Consider the following 19,240-nt stretch of genomic DNA (forward strand, 5'->3'; position numbering starts at 1 on the left):
TTTTGTTTTGTTTGGTAAGAATACCTCACTGCTCTTCTCTGCACTCTAAGCAACAAATCTACCAACTTTGTAAAATTGGGTTTCCATAACTGCATACAACATTCGAGAAGTCGCCTAACTGCTGCTTTATACAATGGCATAACTGCCACTTTGTCCACAATGGCAATGTTCCTGTATATCATTTACAGTACACTATAAGCTGTTCTAAAGGTCTATCACTACTGCTCAGAGGGACAATACCTTGGTGTTTTTTTACTTATTAATTACTATAAGTTTGGTGCTAATCAAATGATATATTATTCTGGAATAACTGCTATCTAAATGTAGTAGCTTGCATTTATCGGAGAGTACTTTTATTATTTCATTTATTCCTGTTCTAATATGCTTTCTGATAAATGACTATAATAGGTTCAAAATTTGTAATTTCTGATTCTATAGGGCAACTTGATCTGACAGGAATCAAGGCATACTATTGCAACAAGACCTAGAAAATTAGGCAGATGGGCTAAGTGGTAAGCGAGGTTGAACACTGGTACTGAACTGAATATGGGCAGCAGTAATCTAAGAATGGCATACTAATTAGGTGGTACCACACTCAAGGTGGTGGAGAGCGAAAGAGACCTAGAAGTAATTGTACAGTCTAGCATGAAGTTCTCTGAGCACTGCAGACAGGTTGGTAAAACAGCTTATGGAATTCTGTCAGTGATAATTGCCTCCTTATGCACAGGCACAAGGAGGCAATTATCCCACATAAGGCAATGATTAGGCCACATCTTGAGTACTGCATACAGGTCTGGAAGCATCATTTTAAGAAACTTTTAGATCTCTTAGAGCAGGTGCAGAGAAGAGAAACCACATTAGACAAGAATGCAAAGGGGTACTCTTACTACAAACGATTTTGGTTCAGCAAATTGCAGCACTTGGACACAAAGTACTTGCAAGGAGACCTCATTGAAGTGCTTAAGGCTTTAAATGTATTGAGTAAACTTGATGATGGTATTCTAACTTTTTCTTGGACAACACACAAGGAGACATACACTTAAATTGAAAAATAATGGCTGTAGGATAGATCTGCAAAAATTTACTTTTAATCTGAATAAATTTAAGGAAGGATTAAGCATATTATTAGAGGGAATGGACAGATGAAGTGGGTAATACCCCCCCCCCCCAAATACTGTATAAGTTAGCTTCCTTGCACCTGTACTACTACTACCAGTTAACAATGAATTAACTGGTGGAAGTAGTACCACCACTAATAATCATATTTCTTTAATAATCACTATAATTTACATCCTAGTACTTTTTACAGTTAACTGAATATTCCTTAACTGTTTTATATTTAAGATTGCAGGAGTTTATAGAAATTTTTCCTTACTTAAAATATCACTAATTTACACAACTGAATAATTCAAATGCTAACCTGTTGAATCCCTCAGGTAATGTCAGTGCATCTACACTAAAACTTGTGTTATTTAACTGAGATAGCTGAACTGGCTTCTCATTATCATCTATAACAAATTCTGCTGCTGAAATGTATTATTATAAAAGAATAAAAATCAAGTTTAGTAAACAGTTCTGAAAATATTCTATGTTACACTGTAACAGTAATAAGTGGAATATAAAATACTCAGTTTAATAAAAGAAAGGAACCAATAATTAAAATTGCATTGTAAAATAAGAGTCATACAGTAAACACTGGATGTTTTACTATTATATTAGGAACTCACAAATAATTCAATCTGATTGCATGAACATGTCCAAAATGAAAGCTTTATCATGCGAAGGAAATAGTAATATATCTCCTGCTTTTCTGAAACAATTTTGGCAATTTTTCTATGATACTGTACATTCATTAATATTTTCTAAAAAAACATTTTTGGGTAATATCTACTACTCATACTCATCAATTCATGCTGGGTCAAAAAAATCTAACAGATTTACCTGGACACACTTTTAGTATGCACAATTTTGACGTCTAACAGAGACAAAAGCATTATACTCAACAGATTTTGTTTCTGCAAGTTATACTAATACCAGAAGTAATATCCATTATGTCTGTTCCGATATTCGCTGTCAGAGAATTTGTAATTTGGAATCTCCTCTCTTCGATCTTCTCTGGCTTAAAATCTCTTTACCTCATTGTGTCAAATTCATCTGCTGTCTCTACCGTTCTCCCAACTCCACTAATCACTTGGAACTCTTTGACTTCCTCTCTTTGCAACTTCACTTTCTCCAGTCCAACTTTCCTAACAGTGAGGTAATTTTCCTTGGTGATTTTAATGTTCACAACTCCAGCTGGCTTCCGCTTTCTAGTCACACCGACCCAGCTGGTAGGGATGCTGAGGCTTTTGCAATTACTAATGACCTTGCACAGATTGTTCATTTACCTACAAATATATCAGACAATCCTAATCATACAGCCAATACGCTTGATCTTTTTCTCACAAACAACCCTTCTAAGTACACGGTCGAAGTGAGAGGTCCTTTAAGCACTTCAGATCACAACTTCGTGATTGTCTCTTCTCCAATGGAACCTTTATCTCATGGCTATTCCCAATCTCGTGTTGTTTGGCATTACAAGAATGCAAAATGGGATGACCTGCGAGACTTCTTTTCTTCTTTTCCTTGGTCGGATTACTGTTTCAAAACTTCTGATGTCAACGTTTGCTCAGATCGTGTCAGTGAAATTATTCTTTTAGCATTAGCATTAGTAGAGGCATTTGATGCAAGAAAGCAAGCTTATGCAGCATCAGCCAAAAAAAAAAAAAAAAACCCACTTCCACTTCACCCCTCTGTTCGTTCAAAATACCTGTCCAGCTGAGCCTTAAACTTATTTAGGCTATCAACCTCCACTACAAGGGATGGAAGTCTGTTCCACCAACCTCTTCTTGCAGAAACTATTCTTGCAGGAATGGAATCCTTTATCTCACACTCCACTTGTAAAATCTCATCCTTTATCTAAACCTTGGTTTTCCAATAAATGTGCTAAGGCTGTTCAAGAGAAGAATGTTGCATATTGTAACTGGCTTGTTTCTAATCCTCCAGTTTCATTTTCTGCGTACACCAAAGCTCGCAACAATTGTAAAGCAGTTATTAATCAGTCCAAACTAGAGTTTGAACAGGCTAAGAGCAGAAAACTTGCTTCTTGCCCTAACGGTAGCCGAGCATTCTGTCTCTTGCCAAAGCTACTGGCCGCAACTTTTGCCCATCTCTGCTCCCACCTCTATCCAAACCAGATGGTTCTGTTGTCACTTCAGCCAAGAATAAAGCTGACCTGCTAGCATCCCATTTTTCTTCCAACTCGTGTATTAATGATCTTGGTAAAACACCTCCCACCATTCCCAACACGCTCCATTCAATGCCTCCTGTGGTCTTCCATCAAAACGATGTCAGAACGATTTTGACATCGTTTTGACATTGTTTTGATGGAAGACCACAAAACGATGTCAGAACGATTTTGACAAATCTTGATGCTAAGAAAGCTCCAGGTCCTGATGGTATTTCTCCGCTTGTTCTCAAAACCTGTGCTCCTGAACTTACTCCTATTCTTTGCCGCCTTTTTTCACTTTCTTATTCCAAAGGTGTTTTTCCTTCTGCTTGGAAATTTGCTCATATCCAGCCAGTTCCTAAAAAGGGTGACAAATCCCGCCCATTCAATTACTTCTACTCTTTCCAAATTAATGGAGAAATCAATTAACCGCCAACTCTTAAACTACCTAGAAACCTTCCGTCTGATCAACGATCGTCAGCATGGATTCCGTCAGTGTCGATCCAATGGTGATACTCTGGCTTATGTTACCCATTCATGGACTAATTCAATGGAAAGGTTCGGTGAAACATAAGTAGTTGCTCTTGACATCTGAAAGGCTTTCGATTGTGTTTGGCATAAAAGTCTTCTAAAAAAGCTTCCATCTTATGGTTTGCCAACTGTTTTTAGTAATTGGTTATCCAGTTTTCTCTCTGATCGCTCACTGAAGGTGATGGTAGATGGCTCTCCGTCTTCTAACTTCTCCACTAATGTCGGTGTCTTCCAAGGTTCAGTTCTTTCCAACAACTCTTTTCCTCTTGTATATTAATGACCTTCTTCCATTGACTGGAAAACCTATCCATAGTTCTGCCGATGATAGCACATTGCAATCCACTTTCCATTTTGAGAAACCTTGCCCTGTTCAATCAGCTTCAACTTCTCGAATATCCGCTACCAATTCCTTAAATGCCGATCTTCAGGTAATTCTCCAGTGGGGCAAAGACAACTTAGTTGATTTCAACCCTTCTAAAACTCAGTCTTGTCTTATATCTCGCAAAAAGGATTCTTCTGCTCCTATGCTTATCTTTAGTGGCACTCCGATTTCTAGGCAAAATAATATATCTCTTTTGGGGATTACCCTGACTTCTAATCTCTCTTGGCACAAGCACATTACAAATAGTGCTTCCTCTACATCTAAAAAACTTGGTTTTCTCTTTTGCTCTCGGCGTTACTTTCCTTCCAAACAGCTGCTCACTCTGTATAAATCGCAAATCCGCCCTGCAATGGAATATTGTTCCCACATCTGGGGTGGTGTCCCCAAAAGGATCCTGCTCAGGTGGCTAACAATCTAAACGAGTATTTTGCATCTACGTTCACGCATGAGGAGTTATTCAGGAAGGAGAATGATGTAGGTAAAGTAAACATTGGCAGTGAGCTGGATGATTTTGTAATAACTGAGAGGAAAGTGGAGGAGAGATTGTTGAGGATAAACATAAAAAAGGCACCTGGGGTGGATGGGATCTATCCAGTTATATTAAAGGAGGCAGCAAAGGAAGTATGCAAACCCCTAGCCATAATTATGAGAGCTTCTTTGGACTCAGGGGAGGTGCCCATAGACTGGAGATGTGCAAATGTAACCCCAATTCACAAAGGAGGATCAAAGGCTGACACAAGTAATTATAGACCTGTTAGTTTAACTTCTGTTCCAGGTAAATTAATGGAGGCACTGGTTAAAGAAGCACTGCAGGATCATCTAGACAAGAATTCAGTTATAGCTCAGACGCAGCATGGTTTTGTTAAGGGCAGGTCTTGCCTGACCAATTTGATTGGATACTATGATGTAGTCACAAAAGAACTGGATGCAGGGAATAACTTTGATATTATATATTTGGATCTTAGAAAGGCTTTTGATACTGTTGCACATGGAAGACTGCTGCACAAATTGGAGCAGTGTGGCATTGGCGGCAAATTGCTGCTATGGATAAGGGGATGGTTGAGTGGCAGAAGACAGAGAGTGGTAATCAATGGACACTGCTCAACGTGGACTAATGTTATTAGTGGAGTTCCTCAAGGTTCAGTGTTGGGTCCGTTGTTGTTTTCGGTGTTTATGAATGATATTGATGATGGGATATCAAGTTTAATGTCCAAGTTTGCAGATGATACAAAGGTTGGCAGGGTCGTTAAGGACAATACTGATGCTATGCTGCTGCAACAGGATCTGGAAAGGTTGAACAGATGGGCTGAGAGGTGGCAAATGAGGTTTAACATCGACAAATGTAAAGTGCTGCATATGGGAAACAGTAACCCCAGAGCAACGTATCAACTCTGCGGTACTACACTGACAGTGGTGGAGAATGAAAAGGACCTGGGGGTAATTGTGCAGGCAGATATGAAGTTCTCTGAGCAGTGCAGACGAGCTGCAAGAGTAGCGCATGGTGTCTTGTCAATGATATACAGGAATTTTTCTAGCAGGGATAAGGAGGTGATTATTCCCTTGTATAAGGCAATGGTAAGGCCACATCTTGAGTACTGTATACAGGTCTGGAGGCCTCATTTCAAGAAGGATGTAGAGCTGCTGGAACGGGTACAGAGAAGGGCAACAAGATTAGTAAATGGAACAAAGGGTTGCTCTTACGAAGAAAGGCTTAAGTTTTGCAAATTACAGAGTCTGGAGACTAGGCACCGGCGAGGTGATCTGATAGAGGTGTATAAGGCTTTGAATGGTTTGAGCATGCTCAATGCCAATGGGATTCTTCATCTTTCTCAGAATAATCACCTCAGAGGGCATAAATTCAAATTGAGGAAGGACGGATGTCGGATAGATGTGCGGAAATTTGCCTTTGGCCAGCGGGTGGTTGGTTGGTGGAACCGACTTCCATCACTTGTTGTTGAAGTTGATAGCCTAAACAAATTTAAAGCTCAACTGGACAGGTATTTCGAACGAACGGAGGGGTGAAATGGGAGTGGGTGTTTTTCTTTTTTTTTTTTTTGGCTGATGCTGAATAAGCTTGCTTTCTTGCATCATATGCCTCTGCTAATGCTAATGCTAATGCTAAAAACCTCTCTCAGGCTTCTTGATTCCATTCAGAAGAGGGCAGTTAGGTTAATTAACGCTTCATCTCTAACAGTCTCTCCACTCGCTGTCTCATAGATGTACTGTTTCTGCTACATGCCTCTTCTACAGATACTTCCATGGACACCATTCTTCTGAATTGGCTTCTATAATTCCCGCTCTCTCTTTCAAAACAGTCCGAACACGTGCCGCCACCAGCCAACATCCATTTACTGTCCAACTTCAAACTCACAGAACCAACTTTTCATCTTCCTCGTTTATTCATTCAACGCCGTTTTCTGGAACAACCTTCCTTCATACGTATTTCCTGAAAATTACAGTCTACAGAAATTCAAGTCCAATGTCAACAAATATCTTCTTTCGTCCTCTCGACCTCCAACCCAAGCATGGTACTAAGTACTATACGTTCTAATACCTCTCGTGTTTTGGGTTTACATAAAAAAAAAAAAAAAAAAAACACTTCAGGATCTTCCCAGTAATCTAAGCATGATCCAATTTGGACACCAGTCTCTGTCAGAGAACCAAATGAAAAGCTTTACTAAAATTCACATATACACAGGGTTGTTAAAATTAAAGTATCCCTATGTAGAACACCCTGGAGCGAGTTCTAAGGCTTGTACTGAAGAGAATATTGGACAACAGGTACAATAAAGAATGCACTCACCATTTATTGGAAAAAAAAATTAGTTACAAAATTTGTCACTATATGGTGCTGTGTCATTGTATGGCACATAACTATCTTAAGTTACGATTATGCAAATAACTTACATTATTTGCATAATCGTAAGTTACTGCCACAGTGCCACTACTCAGCTCTACTGTACTGTATAAAAGCAAAGCAGTCTCTTCAAACTCATACAGTAGATGTTTGCCTGCACTACAGCAGCAATGCCAACAAAGCTGCAGGAAAAGGCACTATTAGTGAAGCTGTACTATCAGAACAACAACAATGCAGCTATCAGAGAATACCGACATCAGAAGTGCATAAGGCGTAAACCTATGACTGTTTGTGCTGTCCGCAAAATGATTGCAAAATTTGAAGCGACAGGACATCTTGATGTTCAACCAGATATAGGTGGATAAGGAGAGGACTCTGGAAACAACGAGTAGAGCCGTTGTGTCCAGACATCTTTGCCACCCCGATCACCGGACCTCAACAACATGCAACTTCTGGTTGTGGGGTTTTTTGAAGAACCAGGGTGTATCGGGAAGGATGTCAAACTCTGGCAGATCTAAAAGACAGCATTAGACATCATGTGCTGGCTATTCCAGTTGACATGTTACGTTCTGCTGTACAGTATAAAATGCCGTTCTTCGAATGGAAACTGTTGTTGACCAAAATGGAGGACACAATGAACAATTGTAGTGCTGTTCAAGTGATTTGTATTGCCACGGTGCCATATAGTGAAAAATGTTATAACTAACTTCTTTTTCCAATAAATGGCGAGCGCAGCCGACCAGGTTAGCCAGGTGAGTAAAGTGCCTGCCTGGCAACCCAAAGGTCGCAGGTTTGAATCCCGCCTCGGACTTGGATCAGAGTAAAATGCAAAAACTTTGGGAGGTGCATTATGGGCACAGAAGCCAATCAACTAACAAAAAAAAAAAAAAAAAAAAAAGCAAGTGCATTCTTTATTGTACCTGTTGTCCAAATATCTCTTCAGTATGAGCCTTAGAACTCGCTCCAGAGCCCTCTACATAGGGATACTTTAATTTTAACAACCCTGTACAATGTCAAAATTTTTTTTCCAGCATCTAAATCATTTACCATGGTAATTAATCAGATTTTTCAGCCAGAGTTTCCCTTCATTAAGTAATGCTGTGACTTCCTTGGACTTTATGCTGTGACTTTATCTTATAAAGATACTTCTGTATTGCATTCTTAATCACCAACTCCATTATCTTATCCACTACACAAATCAAACTCGGCAGTTTATAGTTACTCATTTCCAACATGGTCCCACCCTTATGACTGGGTGAGAAAATTGCACTTCTCCCATCCAAAGAATCATCTCAGAGTCTAGTAATGATCTCAATGATTTTAGTTCAGTAGCAATCCTAATGATATGATTCATTCCCTTACTGCAATCTTTAACATAACTGGACATTTTTCTGATAGGTACATTCGAAAAGATCACCATCACTAATGTTATAAAAATCCAACTCCTTTTATCTATTCTTCTCCTTCTCGAATGTGCATTCAGTTGTAAAAATGGATGCAAAATAAGTGTTCAACTCATCTGAAATTCTGCTATCAAGTAAATTTTATTGGGTAAAAAGTATTATATTAAGTGAAACTCTCACACAACAGAACCACTTGAACAAATTTTATACTCTGTAGTTAGCAAGGGCTACCAAATCTTTCCAAATCTGGCCTGATGATGGGATTCAATATGGAATTCAGTAAAATTGCCTATCATTAAGTAGTTCTACTGTGTGGAAGTTTAACTTACTTAACTCATTACACGTTTCGTGCAATGGGAGGTTGCACTACCCCTGTCAGATGACCAACTTTGTTTTTTATTTACATAAACAAGGTTTTGGCTTTTTTGAATTATGCTTGCAGTATAACAACATAACATATTTTCTTAATCGATTTCCATACTTTACTGTATCTATTTTTATTTTTAATAAGAAAATTAAATAATTAAAATTGTTGTTTTTCACACATTTATTATAAAAATATTTAATTCTCCTGAAGGCAAAATAAAATTATAGCCAAAAAATATAAACTTGAAATTAATAATCTCTTCCATTTTCCAGCAAAGACAATGGTTAAGTGTGAAATTTCAATTTTATGCATGTGCATACAATTTTTCTTATATATTGCAAAACTGTATGCGCATGCATATGCATGGATGCTGAAGTATGCAGTAACTTTTAATTCTTCTTAAAATTATGAAATTGATAGTATGAACCAGAGCTATAATGCTCAATACGTTCTATTGATATCAATATTTGTTAAAGAATAAGAAGTTTACCTCAATATGATATATAGAACACTTCCGTATGATACTCTCCAGAAATTAAAATGAAAACAATTTAAAAAATCAAAAATCTTACATTACAGTAAGAAATAATTAACAATAATTAAAAATCAAATGAAAACAATTAAAAATCAATTTAATACAATTAAAAAATTAAATAAAAAATTAATTTAACGAAAAAAGTGCAAAACGATTTTCCTTTCTGAAGCTGACAATGCTTTTTGACCATATGTTGTAATCACAGGAATGAAAATTACTGAATAGGGGTGAGCATGGCACTTAAATAGGGATTATTTGTCTTTGCACATGCACGTAAAGGACCATGAGTTGGAGATTAGATATGGCCGGCGAACATTAACAGAATTCTCATGTAATTTAATTTCGATGGTTTCTGCAATTAATAGTCTTGTATAATTACGTTGGACACTTGAGTATTTTGGCTTCGTTAAATAAAAAAGTGTTTTTCATTGACGGCATGAAAGGCTAATTCTGACACTGCTGAAACTGCATAGAACCCTGATAAGGCATCACAATCACCACAAGAAATGTTGTATACTAGGTCATTTGTGTTGTGAACGAGGAAAGGACTGAGCAATTGTTCAGTATAGTGTGTAATTTCCGTATTGACCTGGCTACAATTTTAAATTCAGTATCTTTAAAGAATCTGTTAAGTTGTTTGTTCAACATGTGGGACAGAAATAAAGTATTTTTTGATATTACCATTGTTGGTTGGTGTATTTTTTTGTATTCTATTCTTAGCTTGTACCTTAATTCTGTTTATTGAAGCAAATGAGTAACCCCTGTTTAAGAATCTTAACAATACAATAAAACGTTAACCACGTATCAAAAAAATGACTAGTATTAGTAATGGCCGCATGGTGCAAGAAAGCCTATGGCTTATGCTGCACCAGCCAAAAAAAAAAACCGAACAAAACAATGATAAAAACAAAAAAATAAAATAAACTAAGTAATAATAATTAATAAAAAAAAAAAAAAAAAAAGGAAATTAAACCTATCATCCTATGCCGCTTCCCTTACCCGAAAGTACTATCCAGATGATCTTTGAATTTCCCCAAACTGTCGGCCTCTACTACCCATGAAGGCAACTTATTCCAGAAATTTATAACTCGCTGGCTAAAATAAAACTTCCTGCAGTCCAATCTAAACATTTCCCCCCCGTAACTTGAATTTATGTCCCCTAGTTCTAGCATCATTTATAATCTTGAAAATTTCATTCTCATTCAATTTACTGATGCCTCTCAGAGCCTTAAACACCTCAATCAAATCTCCTCTAAGGTGTCTAGTTTCCAAACTCTGCAACCCACATATTCGAAGTCTTTCTTCATAAGGACGCCCTTTTGCCGATCTCACCAGGTGAGTTACTCGTCTTTGCACCCTTTCAAGAAGCTCGATGTCTTTCTTTAGGTGCGGTCTCCATACTTGAACACAGTATTCCAAGTGTGGTCTAACATAAGCCTTATATAATGGGATTATCACGTCCCTATCTCTACTTGCAAAAGTTCGATAGATCATCGATAGGACACCATGGGCCCTCTTTGCAACCTGTTTACAATGCTCAGAGAATTTCATGTCTGACTGTATCGTAACACCCAAGTCCCTTTCCTCCAGTACTGGGTTTAGTTGAACTCCACCAAGCAAATAAGTTTTTTTTTTGTTTATTGAAGCAAGTGAGTAACCCCTGTTTAAGAATCTTAACAATACAATAAAACATTAACCACGTATCAAAAAAATGACTACATTATTATGACTCAGTTAAAGGAACTGAAGGCCAGAACATACAATATTTCTGCACTTTTTGGTCAGGTAAAATTACATAAGCCTGGATTTCCTATTCGGCCTAATGTTTCCTACAGAAACTTGGCATTTTCATCCTTGGTCAGACATATATATGGCATTATAAAACCCTTTAAATAGGCGATACAATTTGGGATTAAGAACTACGATACATCATTTAATAACCTAAATAACTGTAGACTTGGCAGTAATGATAATTTATTCTCACTACATGTTACCTCATTATATACAAATGTATACATCGAATACACATTAGATATCCTTTGGGATCATCATCATCATATTTACACTCATTGGAGCGTTCCCTGAGCAAAGGCTCAACAACGCGATTTTAGCTACTTTCGACCTATTTAGCCTTCCTAACGGCAAGAACTCGTCTTACCGCCAAGAAGTTTACCATCCCTAGCCCCGTGGAGGCAGGTCGCTACTATCCTTATAAACACAACGTTGTAACTCAACATTTATAGAATTCTGATTGCTTTGATCTTACCCACAATCAAGAAAACTACTTCAATTTTGAAGTCTAAAGAGTGTATTTACATCATTTTAGAAGTCAAACAATATTATATACAAAATATACAAACAATACAGCAACTTCAGGCAGTCGCAACACAAAACTAACATCCGCAAGCATGCGGGAAAAACTGAACCTACTTGGTTCAAGTAGTGCCTTGAGCACTACGAATAGTATTTACAACTTTTAAGTATGTCAAGAAAACTTTATATACAATTTCAGATTCAAAAAGCCGTTGCAACTCATGGGGAGAGGAAACCCCTAATTGGCTAAGAAGCCTTTGCCTTGGTATGTTGTATAATCGACATTGCAAAACTGTGTTGACTGTCTTCAATCTCCCCGCAGCCACAGCGATCGCTGTCTGCAAGGCCGAGTTGAAGCAGTCGTTGTTTAATTCAGTGTCCTGTAACAACCATAGCTTGAAAGACTCCAAGCTTAGGCCACTTTTGGATCTGCTCCAACCTTGAAATATTGGGCAGCATTTCGAACGTCACTCTACCCTTGGAGGACGTCGTCCAGCGTTCTTGCCAGAGCTGAAGGACCTCTTGTGAAATTATATTCTTTGGGATATGTTAAATAATAACTTGATTCCGATTAATTATACGAAGTTTCCTATTAAGGAAAATTTTCACTTAATTAAACTTTTAGTTGAAGCCAACTATATCACCTTCCGAGACAAGGCATATAAACAAATTTTTGGTTTTTGCCTATGGGATTAAGCCGGAGTGGCCTAATATTGGAGATCTATCTCTCAACAAGGAGGCAGCAAAGCAACTAAGCAAACCCTTAGCCATAATTATGAGAGCATCCTTGGACTCAGGGGTGGTCCCCACAGACTGGAGATGTGCAAATGTCTCCTCAATTCACAAAGGGGGATCAAAGTGACACGAGTAATTACAGACCAGATAGTTTAACTTCTATTCCGAGTAAAATAATGGAGTCACTGGAGATGCATTGCAGGATCATCTAGACAAGACTGCAGCAATAATTCAGACAGCATGGGTTTGTTAAGGGAAAGTCTTGTCTGACAAATTTGATAGGATATTATGATGTGGTTACAAAGGAACTAGATGCAAAAAATAATTTTGATATCAAATATTTGGATTTCAGGAAAGCTTTTGACACTGTTGCACATGGAAGACTATTGCACAAATTGGAGCAGAATGGTATTAAGGGTAAGTTGCTACAATGGATAAAAGGATGGTTGAGTGGGAGAAGACAGAGGGTGGTAATCAATGGGTGCTGCTCTTCGTGGACTAATGTTATTAGTGGAGTCCCACAGGGTTCGGTGTTGGGTCTTCTGTTGTTTTGTATATTTATCAATGATACTGATGCAAGTATATCAGGCTTAGCGTCGAAGTTTGCAGATGATACAAAGGTTATCAGGGTTGTTAATAACAGTAATGGCAGTGTGCTATTGCAACAGGATCTAGATAATTTGGTCAGATGGGCTGAGAAGTGGCAACTGAAGTTTAACCTTGACAAATGCAAAGTACTGCATATGGGTAGAAGTAACCCCAGAGAAACGTACCAACTGTGTGGTACTACACTTAAGGTGCTAGAAAATGAAAAAGACCTGGGAGTAATTGTGCAACAGTCAGATATGAAGTTTTATGAGCAATGCAGACAGGCTGCCAGGGCAAGTCATGGGGTTTTGTCAATGATATATAGAAATTTTGCTAGCAGGGAAAAGGAGGTGATTGTCCCTCTGTATAAGGCAATGGTCAGGCCACGCCTTGAGTACTGCATACAGGTCTGGAGGCCTCATTTTAGGAAGGATGTAGATTTGCTTGAGCGTGTACAGAGAAGGGCAACAAGATTGGTAAGGGGAATGAAGGGATCCTCTTACCAAGAGAGGCTTCAGTTCTGCAAATTGCAGTGGCTCTAGACTAGGCACCTGCATGGTGATCTGATTGAGGTGTATAAGGCCTTGAATGTGTTGAGCACGCTAAATTCTGATGGGATCCTTCCACTTGTTCAGATTACAAACCTAAGGGCGCATAAAAGACAGATGTAGAATAGATGTGCGGAAATTAGCCTTTAGCCAGCAGGTGGGTAACTGCTGGAACAAACTTCCATCTGTTGTTGTGGAAGTTGATAGGTTGAATAAATTTAAGGAGGAACTGGACAGGCATTTGGAGGGAATGGAGTGATTTTTTTTTTTTTTTTGGTGATGCTGCATAAGCTCATACACTTGCTTTCTTGCATCACATGCCACTACTACTACTACAATTTAACGTATACATTTGATTCCTTTTCTACCCCATATCACATACTGGAGGTATTTAAATGATGTTCTAGTCATTACCAATAGTAGCACTATCCAAGACATTTTACATTCATTTAATATTATTCATTCTAGACTCAAATTTACATTGGAGAGGGAGAATACGATTACTAAGTCTTTAAATTTTCTAAATTTTAAGCTTACTTGGGATGCGAATAATATCCAGTTTAACATCTATCGAAAACCTACAAAGACCGGCATGCTTCTGCATTTTAACAGCTATCACCTGTTCACCTTCAAAAGATCGATTATCTTTCTCAATGCTTATAAATATTCGACGACGGAATCTGCTTTGGGCTCAGAAATACAAATATTAACCAGCAGATTCTTAAACAGAAGTTACTCACTTGCTACAATAGACAGAATTAGGGTACAAGCTAAGGATAAAATACAAAAAAATAAATCAACCAACAATGGTAATATCAAAAAATACTTTATTTCTGTCCCATATGTTGAACAGTGGCACAAACAACTTAACAGATTCTTTAAAGATACTGAATTTAAAATTGTAGCTGGCCAATATGGAAACTCACTCAGTCCTTTCCTTGTTTGCAACACAAATAAATGACCTAATATACAACATTTCTTGCGGTGATGGCGACGTCTTATCAGGGTTCTATCAAGTTATCTCTGAATTTTCGTATTAATCAACATGCGGCTTCTGTTCGTGCTTCTCGTTCAGCAGTGTCAGAATTAGCCTTTCATGCCGTTAATGAAAAACACTTTTTTATTTAACTAACGAAGCCAAAATACTTAAGTATCCAACGTAATTATACAAGACTTAATTGCAGAAACCAACGAAATTAAATTACATGAGAATTCTGTTAATGTTCGCCGGCCATATCTAATTTCCAACTCGTGGTCCTTTACGTGCATGTGCAAAGACAAATAATCCCTATTTAAGTTCCATGCTCACCCCTATTCAGTAATTTTCATTCCTGTGATTACAACATATGGTCAAAAAGCATTGTCGGCTTCAGGAAGGAAAATCGTTTTGCAATTTTTTTGTTAAATTAATTTTTTACTTATGTTCATTTGATTTTTAATTATTTCTTACTGTAATGTAAGATTTTCGATTTTTTAAATTGTTTTCGCTTTAATTTCTGGAGAGTATCATACAGAAGTGTTCTATGTATCATAATACTTTTTTTTACACAGTAAAATTCACTTGTTGCAAATGCTTTAATTAGTGTTATTAAAATTTAATTAATTTATTATGAATACCAAGGTAACGTTCTCTCAACAGAAGAAAATAATTACCTTTAAAAATTTTTTCTTTCATCCAGCATTCAATTATATTGGGAGGTAGAGTGTGTGCGCATGTGGAGGAGGGATGGAAAGATCTTGCTATCACACTGGACCTGTAAGGTGACTTATGAGAAGTTTGGTGGTTTTTTTTCTTTTTGCTGAAGATCAATGACTGAAACTTACACCACCCACTTCATCTATTGGGAACTCTAAAGGATAACAACTGCGTCTGAGTATTTTAGCAATGGTGAAGTAAAACCATGCAGATTTTTGTGAATCCACTGACTGGTTAAACCATAGCACTGGAGGTGAAACCCAGTGATACTACTGAAAATGTAAAAGCCAAAATCCAGGACAAGGAAGGTATCCCACCTGGTCAATAGTACTTGAACTTTGCTGGCAAACAACTAGAAGATGGTTGTACTCTCTCAGATTACAACATTCAGAATCTACTTTACATCTGGTTCTAAGTCTGAGAGGTGGCATGCAAATCTTTATAAAAACACTTACTGGGAAGGCAATTACACTAGAAGTTGCACCTAGTGATACCATTGAGAATGTTAAATCTGCCCTCCACACATAATTAAATGTGTTGAAAAGTATAAGAGTATTTTTTAACAGTAATTACTTTGTTGCTACATATTCCTTTACTTCCTTACAGCCTCCCACAAAGGAAGCAAAGCAACTATAAAAACATCAGGCCAAACATTCCCCACCAGGAAGTTTGGTGGGGAATGTTTCATTCCCCACCAAACTTCCTGGTGGGGAATGAAATCAATTATCACTTTTAATGGAACAACTTTTAATCTCTAATAAATTCAATTCAATCATGCATATTTATGCAATTTTGTGCTCAAATTTCAGTCATTCTGACTCAATCTTACAATGTGCATACTTACATCTCTATATTTTTTGTGTGCTGTGCCATCGTACCACTTATGGCTATTCTACATTTTCTTCAAAGAAACCTTACCAGTATAATGCTGACAACTAGATATGTATGTATGAATGAATGAATAAATAAATAAATATTTATATATATATATATATATATATAAATATTTATTTATTTGTTTATTAATAATTTATTAATTATTTATAGAGGGTGATTCAGAAAGGACTTTACAACTTCGTAAGTGTATAGAAATTTATTCAGGAGACATATAATTTATTGAACTGTCATATTGTAGGAAAAAACAAAGTTTTACCTAGAACAGTCATTTTGGTTCGATGTGACTGCCATTGGTGATATAGCAGACATCCCATCTGAACTCAATTTCCTCCCAAACATGACGTAACATATCCGCCGTTTATTTCTGTCCTGTATGTTGAATAGCGGCACAAACAACTTAACAGATTCTTTAAAGATACAGTCAGTCCTCATATACCATGATAGTTGTGTTCCTAGAAACCCTTGTGCAATATAAACAAAAGGCCCTATGGGAAAAATAGGGTTAGGTGCCGACCACCCAAGATTGAACACACATTTCTAACCAAAACATTACCAAAAACAATAAATTATCGTAATAAAATACTTACATATTTTATTACGTAATAAAATATTGCTAATGCTTTTGTTTCTATCATAATCAAACTTGTTTTTTGTTTGAATTTCTATCCAAACATATAACAGTCGTTCCATCGCTTCCAATTCTTTGTCTTAATCTAATGGATTTTAATTACACTTTTGAGTTGTTCCTGCAATGAAAGTTGTTTTTATTTTCTCTGCATTCTTTCTAATTAACCCCAGGGGCTCACATCTGGTGAGTATGGACTTGGCACACCCAGGGTCCTGAGCTGGATTTCATCATTCTTCTCTTTCTTGGTGATTCCCTTCTACTTTTGACTCTCTCTCTCTCTCAGGGTTACTCGGGAACTTTTTTTTTCCTGGTGCAGCATAAGCTCAGGCTTCCTTGCATCATATGGATATTGATAATAATAATAATAATGATAATGATAATAATTCTCGGCATTGCCTCATTTAGGCCTGTAGCACGTGCAATATCACATGGTCTTTCATTTCGCTCAAAGCGTTTCACAAATTCATATTTTTTCTCTATCGACAGAGGCGGACTGGCCATAAGCCTTACCGGGGAAACCCCGGTGGGTCGGTGTGATTTTGGCCATAAATGCTAGTATGAGGCCACTACAAATTTTGATGGGTATTAATTTTTAAGAATTAATTTTAAAATTAAAATTAATTTAATTAAATTAATTAAAATTTTAAAATTAATTAATTTTAATTTTAAAGATTTAAGAAAGGGTAAGAATTTTTGACCCAGTCCGCCTCTGTTTATCGATATTGCTTTTCTTTTTCTCTCTGAATCTGTAGTGTCTTCACCAGGATGCTTCCTTTTAAATATTTTACTCATTTTTAGGGAATAAAGTATAATTACAAAATGAGGCACGCTTGATACACACAAACAAAACTGCGTGCGTGTAGCAACTGAATAAACAACACCATAAAGGCAGAGACACGCTATTAACACCTCACATTTTACTAAAACACATTTCTGGGGATTACTACCATAAAACAATAAAAACAATTTCCAGTTGCATTCCTGATAGTGGAATCTGTTATAAACTTGGTAGTGAATTTGATCTAATTGCATTTGCGATAATACCGATAGCTGGAATTGTGTGGGTTTTTACATTATTATGGAGAAATGTGTTTCCCCTTCACTGATATAAAAAACAAATACATTTTCAGAATCTTCTCTTCATTCCTATCGTGTTGCGTTCAGTTGGGCTGATTCTGCATTCGGCTGCCATTTCTTGTAAACACAAAGGCGAATCGTGGAATTGTGTGGGTTTTTACATTATTATGGTGAAATGTGTTTCCCTTTCACTGAAATAAAAACAAATACATTTTCAGAACCTTCTCTTCATTCCTATTGTGTAGCGTTCAATTTGGGTGATTCTGCGTTCGACTGCCATTTCTTGTAAACACAAAGGCGAATCGTGCATAAGCGAATTCGGTTCGTGTTATATACGATATCGTTCCCTTATTTATAAATCGTGTATGATCAAATTCGTGTAGCGTAAACACGTGTTATATGAGGACTGACTATACTGAATTTAAAATTGTAGCCAGGCCAATATGGAAATTACACACTATACTGAACAATCGATCAGTCCTTTCCTCGTTCACAACACAAATAAATGACCTAGTATACAACATTTCTTGCGGTGATTGCGACGTCTTATCAGAGTTCTACGCGGTTTCCTCGGAATTTTCGTGTTAATCAACATGTGGCCTCTGTTCATGCTTCTCGTTCAGCAGTGTCAGAATTAGCCTTTCGGCGGCGATTTTAGTTTTGAGCTCGGCAAAATTGGTAGATAAGAATTGAATAAATGCTTGATCTTTAATGAAAGCCCACAGAAAAAAGCCTAGAGGTGTCAAATCTGGGGAACGAGGTGGCCATGCTAATGGCCCTGCTCGACCAATCCGCCGACCTGTGAAAGTAGCCATTTTTGAAATGCAAGCCGCTGGCATATGCTGTGACAGAATTCAGTACTACAGCACTACGTCAGTAAAAATGATTTTTTTGCTACAATATGACAGTTCAATAAATCATATAAGTGTCCTGAATAAATTTCTATACACTTACAAAGATGTAAAGTCCTTTTTGAATCACCCTGTATGTTAAATATTACTCTTCACTCTATTACTCATATTCATTATGATCATTGACAATCAGTTTCCAGAGTCCAGGAAACACTTTTTTCATTGGCACTTTCTTCCTTTTTTTTTATATACTATATTAGCATCAGCATTAGTAGAGGTATTTGATGCAAGAAAGCAAGCTTATGCAGCATCAACCAAAAAAAAAAACCCACTTCCACTTCACCCCTCTGTTCGTTCAAAATACCTGTCCAGCTGACCCTTAAACTTATTTAGGCTATCAACTTCCACTACAAGGGATGGAAGTCTGTTCCACCAACCAACCGCACGCTGGCTAAAGGAAAATTTCCGCACGTCTATCCTACATCTGTCTTTCCTCAATTTGAATTTATGCCCTCTCAGGTGATTTTTCTGAGCTAGAGGAAGAATCCCATCAGCATTGAGCAT

At 37.2% G+C, this 19,240-nt stretch overlaps 1 protein-coding gene and 1 pseudogene across 1 annotated transcript in view; one reads left to right on the forward strand and one right to left on the reverse strand.

Moving 5' to 3' along the window:
* The window catches only part of LOC150080257 (FAST kinase domain-containing protein 4-like), a 95,349-nt gene that overhangs the window by 21,464 nt on the left and 54,645 nt on the right, over positions 1-19,240 (reverse strand). The window contains exon 5 of the mRNA XM_090380668.1: positions 1,421-1,526. Coding sequence (XP_090236794.1) covers positions 1,421-1,526 — 106 coding nt within the window. The remainder of the gene's footprint in view (positions 1-1,420; positions 1,527-19,240) is intronic.
* Positions 15,429-15,751, forward strand: LOC150080258 (polyubiquitin-like; annotated as a pseudogene).

Source organism: Mastigoproctus giganteus, chromosome 9 (assembly GCF_048544385.1).
Source record: "Mastigoproctus giganteus isolate SK-2022 chromosome 9, ASM4854438v1, whole genome shotgun sequence".
Lineage (NCBI taxonomy): Eukaryota > Metazoa > Arthropoda > Arachnida > Uropygi > Thelyphonidae > Mastigoproctus > Mastigoproctus giganteus.